General features: G+C 40.5%; 1 protein-coding gene across 1 annotated transcript; it reads right to left on the bottom strand.

The window, feature by feature from the left end:
• Positions 1-5,017: 5,017 nt before the first annotated feature.
• On the bottom strand, positions 5,018-6,880 carry LOC140821338 (uncharacterized). The gene is made up of 2 exons (XM_073181812.1): positions 5,921-6,880; positions 5,018-5,875 (listed from the first exon to the last, which is right to left on the bottom strand). Exons 1-2 carry the CDS (start codon positions 6,878-6,880, stop codon positions 5,018-5,020), a joined length of 1,818 nt encoding a protein of 605 aa, XP_073037913.1.
• Between the last annotated feature and the right edge of the window lie 1,783 nt (positions 6,881-8,663).

Below are 8,663 nucleotides of genomic sequence, written 5' to 3'. Positions count from 1 at the left end.
CACAAAGTCCATGGAGATATGTTCCCATTTCCATTCTGGAATTTCTAGAGGTTGAAGAAGTCCTCCAGGTCTTTGGTGCTCTGCTTTGACCTGTTGGCACACAAGACATTTGGAAACAAATATCGCAACATCCTTTTTCATTCCACTCCACCAGAAATTCTTCTTTAGGTCTCTGTACATCTTGGTACTGCCAGGATGGACTGAAAATTTCGACTTATGTGCTTCTGACATTACTTCTTGTCGAAGGTTATCTATGTCTGGTACGCACAATCGTCCTTTCATCCAAAGGACTCCTTTGTCGTCGATCTGAGTATCTTGAGACTTTGCTTCCTTAGCTTGTTCCTTAAGTTTTACTAGAACTGGGTCTCGATCCTGGTTCAACTTGACGATTTCTCGCAGACATGGTTTAGCGGAGATTGCAGCTAGGGTAACCTTACTCATATCCCTCCGACTCAAAGCATCAGCTACTTTGTTTGCCTTACCTGGATGGTAGCTTATAGTCAAGTCGTAATCCTTCAACAGCTCAATCCATCGTCTTTGCCTCATATTTAATTCCTTTTGGGTGAACAAGTATTTGAGGCTCTGGTGGTCCGTGAAGATTTCGCACTTGGAGCCATAGAGATAATGTCTCCATATCTTCAAAGCAAAGACGACTGCTGCCAGTTCGAGGTCGTGAGTGGGATAATTTCGTTCATGCGGCTTCAACTGCCTTGATGCATAGGCAATCACTCTTCCTTCTTGCATGAGTACACATCTCAACCCTTCCTTCGATGCGTCACTGTAGATGGTGAAATCCTTATCTTCAGTGGGCAAGACTAACACTGGTGTAGACGCGAGCTTTTCTTTCAATGTCTGAAAACTTTTCTCGCAGTTGTCATCCCAAATGAATTTAGAATTCTTTTGAGTAAGCCTTGTTAGTGGTACGGCTATGGAAGAGAATCCTTCAACGAATTTCCTGTAATAGCCTGCCAATCCAAGAAAACTTCTAATGTCTATGGCGTTTCTTGGTTTCGGCCAATCTAGAATTGACTCCACTTTCTTTGGATCCACTGATACTCCTGCTTCCGATATCACATGCCCTAAAAAGGACACACTGTTTAGCCAGAATTCGCATTTCTTGAACTTGGCATAGAGTTCTTTCTCCCTTAAAGTTTGTTGAGTGAGGCGGAGATGCTCTTCGTGATCTTCTTTGCTAGGAGAGTAGACAAGGATGTCATCAATGAATACCACTATGAACCGATCCAGGGACGGCTTGAATACTCTGTTCATTAGGTCCATAAAGGCTGCTGGCGCGTTTGTCAGACCAAAAGGCATCACTGTGAATTCGTAGTGTCCATACCTTGTCCGAAAGGCCGTCTTTGGGATGTCTTCAGCCCTGACCTTCAATTGGTGGTAGCCCGTTCTCAAATCCAATTTGGAAAATACTGTGGCTCCCTTAAGCTGATCAAACAGATCATCTATTCTCGGAAGAGGGTACTTGTTGAAACGTCTGCTTATTCGTTTTCTCAAAACGTGCTAGATTTTTTTTTTTTTTTTCACTCAATTTTCGGCCATACACATAAACCTTTGCACTTTTTTAAGATAAACCTCAATCAACTAGTATTTAAAAATTCGAGTGAAATAGTCATAAAAATGAAATCGTCGCATGTTTTACCAAACCTAAAAAGCAATAAATGTTGAAAAAGTGTAGCCCATACTAAACCTCTCAAAATCTCTCAAAAAGCATAAATAAAATGTCGTAAAAAAAATCTTTAACTTAAAATCGTAAACTTAAATGCGGAAATAGAAGCGCTGGTCCTCGGGTTATGTGCACCGACAGTCCAGCAAGTCACTCGTCAAGACCTCCAATATCATAGTTATTTATATCACCTGCATCATACACACCTAGTGAGTCTAAAGACTCAACACGTCATATTCTTGATAACGAGTAATACGTAATACAGTTAACATATAACAGTGAAAAATACGTGTACTTAAAATATCATTTTCATGAAGATGCATAAACATAATTATTTTCGTAAATATTTTCATGATGCATAAAACTTTAAACAATAACATTTTCGTAAACTTAATCATATCATCCTTAAAATAATCATATTCATATTATCATCAACATATACGTATTCCTTTTTACTTTCGTTGAATTCAGATCGTTAATTGTGACTTTCGTGTTCATATACGTCTACGTCTACGTGTTGGGCGATGGATCCATCTACATGTAACCACAGTACTGGACGGCGGGGACACCAGCGACACTCTCACCCGTCAACTGGGCCTTGGCCTTACGTATTAACATATCATCGTATACATCTACATATCCGTATCCAAGGAAACACGATCGTCGGGCTCCCACTGGGACCATAACCCTCGCGAAATTTCCAACATATCATCGTATTAGTCACAATTACTTCACTTCCTTCAACGTTTCATATTCTCATCACTTTAAAAAAAATTAAACATGCGTATAACGTTTTTCTTTTAAACCAAGCATGCAACATATCTTTTAAATGTCCATAATTAAACCATAAAATCCATAAACGTTTTAAAAATAAAATTTTAACATATAAATAACCATGAACATTTAAAATAACATTTTAACATTTTAAATCATAAACATTTGAAATAAATCTTTCGTCATAAAAATCCCTAAATATATAAAATTCCATCAACATTTAAAATAATCATATAAAACCACATAAACATCCATAACCATTGAAAATAATCATATTAGCACATAAAACAGCATTTCGGGCACTGCCATGACGTTTACTAATTTTTAGGTGTAAAAAGACCGTTTTACCCCTGGACGTAAAATTTCACGTTTTTGAATTATTATTAATTTCATTGACTCTAACATTTCCAAAATAATTATTTAAGCCTACATGAATTTTTTCATATTTTTATTTAGCTTAAATCAAAGACTTTTAATTTATTCTTTAAATGTGACGTATTAATGCGTTTTAATCCCGAATTAAACCAAACCTTAATATAAAATTCCCAAATTAAAAACTTAGACTTATAATAATTATTTAAGCTTAAACCTAATTTTTTATAATTTTATGAAGCATAAAACTAGGATTTTCAATTAACTCGTTAATTAGCGTTTCGTGCGGCGATTAAATCTCGATTAAATCCAAAACTCGTTATTTTGATCCCAAATTTTTAACATAGCCTTTTTATTATTTATTCTACCCTTCCATGTCATGAGCCACCCCCGTGGACCCACGGAATCAATTTTGGCTTAATTAATCTCGTTTTTGACCCTTCGACGAACACACCGAGCCATCTCCTAATTTACGCGAGCCACGCCCGAGCCACCTTGAACCAAAACCTAGCCAACCCATCTAGGGACCCTACTGAACAGTTATAACCCATTGGACCTTACCCTAAGCCCCAAAAACGAAGCAAAACATTAGCTGCAGAAACAGCCCCAAAACACATCTAGACACCCTTGAGCCAAACTCGTTTTTCCCTGAGCCAAGCTCGAACCCTCTTGAACCAACCTCGACCCATGCCCCCTATGGACCCTACTGGACCCTTAGAACCTAAGGACTCGACCCCAGCCCCTGAAACCGAAGCCACATCTCAGCAGCTTGTCATGGCCGAGAAAACTCATATGCAGAAGGACTCTTGTTTTCACTCTTAGGACTCTAGCCGACCGAGCCACCCCTGAACCAACCTGTTGTGCACTTACCTAGGACTCCAAAGAGTCCCCCTAGCCCAGCCCAAGCCCCCTGGTCAAGCCCCTTAATCCCCTGTACCCTGCGCAACCCTGCACTAAAGAAATTTGCTTTCTCGGGTGGGAGTCCTTGCTGTCAAGGACTCCTCCCAGCCTCTTAGCTCGAGTCCTAACTTGGCTAGGAATCTTCCCTAGACTCCCTCCTGACCTTGGCCAACCCCTGGAACCAACCGAACCAAGCCCTAGCCGTGAAGAACCAAAGAAAACGAACCATATACTCCTTGGCCTGTGATGGTGCTTCAGCTTGTGTTGTGGATCGTGTGTAGTGTTTTAGGTGCTGTTTTTGGTGTCTAAATTCATCTAAAACGACGTCTAAGCATGTCCTGATCATGGCAGCCCCTTTAACACATATAAAACATGATTTTGGGAATTCAAAACACCAATTTAGGACCCATGTACATGAAGTTACGAGATTTTTAACATGCTGCTACATTTTTCAGAAAAATTCATGCATAAAACAAATAATATGATGTGTTGATGGTTTGAAGGAAAGAATAGGCGTGCCTTTGCGTATTTAACGCACGAAAAACCCGTTGACGATCGCGAAGTACGGACGAGAACCGCGGATTTAATCTCCCTAAGCTTCCACCGAATTTTTCCTTCAAAAATATAGTGTGTGCCGTGTGTTTTTCTTGCTTGGGAGAGTTTCTGAATTTTGAAAGAGGTGTGGCCGTGAGATTGGTTTTGCAAAGTGAAGGGTTTTGTGATTAAAAAAACTTTAAATAGCTAATTGAATTACTAATTAGGCTTAGGCCTATTAAACCTCTAAATTAAGCCCATTAGTCTAATTAAGATTTAAATAAAATATTAGCAATGTTTTTGTTTAATTAAATTTGTGAATTTATTAGCCGGGCTGCCAAAAAACTTGTATTTTAATTGAAAAACCAACACGGATAAAATTTACGCCCCGGCGTATAAAATCACCTCAAAACCCTTAATTTCAAAAATACTAAAAAGCATCGACCATATTTTAAATAATTAAAAATAATCATTTAATAAAAATCCTTTTCTATTTTTCAGCCATCGGTCCCCGTTCCTCGATCGTCACTTGAATATTCCTTAAAATACATTTTTAATGCATCATGACAATTAAATCATATTTAGCAAATAATCATGCATGTCACATAATCAAGTAAGCAATTAATATCAATTAGTTAACCATTTTTTTTTTCAGAATTCCTAGATTTGCATGCCGTTGGGTTACGTCGTATTAATTTTGGACCTTACAATTGTTCTTGATAGTGATCTTATTCAATTCCCTATAGTCAATGCACAGCCTCATGCTCCCATCTTTCTTCTTGACAAAAAGTACTGGAGCTCCCATGGAGACGCACTTGGTCGAATCTGCTTTTTGTCTAGCAATTCTTGAAGTTGCTCCTTTAGCTCCTTAAGTTCAGCTGGTGCCATTCTGTACGGTGCCTTGGAGATGGGTGCCGCTTCGGGCACTAAATTGATTTCGAACCCAATTTCTCGATCCGGGACTGCCCCTGGTAGTTCCTCTGGAAAGACGTCTGGGAAATCTCGCACGATAGGGATGTCCCTCGGTTTAAGTTCAATCTCTTCCTTTACTACGTTAACCGTTGCTAGATAGATATCTGCTCCAGATTTCATGGCTTTCCATGCTTGGGATGCGGAAAGAAGTGACTTCCGTTCCTTGGATTTGCCATGATACACGACCTCTTTTTGGTTCGGGGTTCGGAGCCTAACACTCTTTCCCTTGCAATCTACCATCGCATTGTTTCTTGCTAACCAATCCATTCCTAAGATGACATCGAACTCCACCATGTTCAGTTGTTTCAATTCTGCTTGGAATAGGTGCTCATTGATACAGATTTTACACTTTCGGTGCACTCTAAGTATTTCGATTGTCTTACTAGTAGGAGTCGCTACTCTAAATGGTTCAACTAGTAATTCAGGCGTAAGCCCTAGTTTCTTAGTGAACCTCTTAGATATAAATGAATGAGTAGCACCACTATCAAATAACACATAAGCTGGCATTTCATTGACAAAAATGGTACCTGCCACGACATCGTTTGCATCATCTGCTTCTTCTTGGGTTATTGCAAACACACGAGCGTTGGGCTTATTCTCCCTTGGCTTGTTGGGGTTAGCATCAGCATTAGGCTTGGTACTTCTCTTCAATGGCTCGGCAATTAGCAATTCGATGCCCTAATTTCCCACAATTGAACATGCTCCCGTCTGTCGGTGGCATTCTCCAGAATGACAATTATTACATTTGGGGCACATCTTTGGTTCTTGGTAAGTTGGGTGGGACGAAGCACCTTTAAATGATCCACTGGACTGATTCGGTCTCTTGAATGGTGGCTTCCCCTGAGATAAATGTCCAGTAAGAGGTCGCTTATTCTTGTTCTCGTTCTCCCGACGCTTGATATCCGTCTCAGCTCTTATCGCTGCTCCCATTAAATCAGCAAAGCTTGTAGGTTGGTAAACTGCTAAGGATGACTGGATACGGCTGATCAAACCCTTCTTGTATCTGTGCATTTTTAGAACTTCATCTGCCATGATTGTCGGGGCATAAGTTTCAAGGTCATTGAATTGGGAGGTGTAATCCACCACTGACATGTCTAGAGTTTGCGAGAAATTCTCAAACTCGCTCAGTTTCTGAAGTCTGACTTCTGCTGGGAAGTACTGTTTGAGAAAGACATCTCTGAATTGTTGCCAAGTGATTGCTCCGGCGGCTGTCAGGGTAGGTGAGACGGTTTCCCACCACTTGCTTGCCTTATCCTCCAGGAATGGCACTATCACCTCTACTTTATGTGCCTCCGGTATCTCTAGCAGTTGCAGTTGGGTTTCCACGCTTTTCAACCAACTCTGGCTACTCTCAGGGTCGGCGTCTCCCTTGAACACTGGGCAACGGTTCTTACGAAGGGACTCATAATAATACTTGATCCCATTCTGTGCCGGTGGTGGTTGTGGCTGCTGATTACCGTTACCATTGGGGTTTCCCAAACCCTGGATAGTTGTTGCGACTATGGTGGCTATAGCCATTAAATCTACTTGGCTCAGGCCCACTCTGGGAGGTGGATTGCCGTCAGCATTCGGATCTTCATCATTGTTGTTGCGGTTGTTAACGTTTGCGTATCGCGGGTTGCGATTGTTTCGGGGAGGTCTTCCGGCCATCTCCTACAAGCGTACAAGTTTCTAAGATATTTGTTGCATAAACTGATAGAATTAATTGAATAATAAATTGACGCCAACAAGTAATCGAAATAACAACTTTTATTGATTTCTCAAATAAACATAAACAACTGAATGGGAATTTACTGGAATGGAAAATAGCAACAACGGAAATAAACTAAAAATGGTTCACTAAAATATTCTAATCTGATATCTCTCCATTCCCCACGGCTACGTCAGGTGGGGCTTCTTCCTCCTCGGAATCCTCCTCCGGCACCTCCGGGTCTAAAAACTCTGCCAGCTGCATCTGCAGGTCTTGATTCTCCGATTCTAATTCAGCAATCTGTTTCCTATGAGTCAGAATCTTCCCTATCGCGTTGTCCAACTCATTCTTTGCACGCGCGCAGTTTGCTTGATCTTTCTGGATGAGTGCCTTCTCTCTTGCCTTCCTTTCGTCTATCTCCTTTGATAGCCTTTGGTTATTTTCTGACAATTGCATGACCACCTTCCAGGACTCTTCCATTCTCTCCTTATCTCTTACACGTGCGTGACGAGCTTCAGCCAATTCTACGGTACGTCTGTCCAATTCATTCATAGCTTGTTTGGTTTGGGCCCTCGTCAGTTGTAATGACTCTCGCAGTTCGCCGTTATCTTCATTAACGAGTTGGAACATCTCATATACCTGATCGATCCTCTTTTCTGCTGCCAATAGCTTGGTAGTTAGATCCTCCACTTGCTTCCTCCTCTCCAGATTGCTAGCTCTCAGCCTCCTAACCGTCCTATCGTGGCGTGCTAGAGCCAAATCATCTAAACGTATAGGAGACTGAGCGCGCGGGCGAGGTCGGGGACTGTCTAGCTGGAACGTCTCTCTATGAATAATCGAAGCTACACTCTTACGGACAGTTAAACGTATGCGAGCCATTTCCTGGAAAAAAAAGAAATGCTCAGAATATCAAAAATAGGACAGAATAAAATATCAGAGTCATATAGAGTCAAATAAAGGGAATAAATAAAACTTTTCGAAAATTTCCAAATATGGAAAGTTTCGAGATAGATATAAGGATTCGAAGCATATGTCGAACGGATTCCAGAACAGTTGACGGAATCGAATTCGGAGTTTCCTACGAAAAGTTATAGGAGTTACGAAACTTTCCTAAAACGGCAAAATCGAGGTTTCGGAGGCCTAAAAGAAAGAATTTCGCGATTTTTCGCTGGAGCTCCCGATTAGTGTGGGGAGTCTTGATCGTTGGGCCGTTTCGGAGGGGATAGCATTGGCCGATTTATAAAATCCCACCGAAGAATTTTTTTTTTTTTTTTTAGACAATTTCCTTCCCCAACCGGATTATGAACCTGGCGGTTCTGATACCACTTAAATGTCACGCCCCGAGACCAGGGTTAGTCGACACCGGCATTATCTCACAATCACATAATTGCAAAATAACTAGCCTCGTAGTACAGCATATACCAAACCAGTTTATTATCATAAATTTCCCAGAAGTTCAACGTCTTTACAACTCAGAAAGAAATAGAAACATGCGGAAGCGTAAATACGTAATACTGAAATCATAAGACTGAATAATCAATCGATCACGAATTAGACTGCTTCTTCACCATCCCCAAAAGTATTCTTGCTCATCATCCTCAATTTGATTCTCATTCTTATCTGGGTGGGAAAGTAAGAGGTGAGTATTTTTGGGAAAATAAAATCGTGAACATTCAGCCTGTGGAAATTTCATAAGATATATACTATATTTTTAAAAATAATAATAATCAAAATAATAGTGGA

Source organism: Primulina eburnea, unplaced genomic scaffold, assembly GCF_022965805.1.
Source record: "Primulina eburnea isolate SZY01 unplaced genomic scaffold, ASM2296580v1 ctg524_ERROPOS1344499, whole genome shotgun sequence".
In the NCBI taxonomy this organism is placed as follows: domain Eukaryota; kingdom Viridiplantae; phylum Streptophyta; class Magnoliopsida; order Lamiales; family Gesneriaceae; genus Primulina; species Primulina eburnea.
This window is presented reverse-complemented; position numbering and strand designations above follow the sequence as displayed.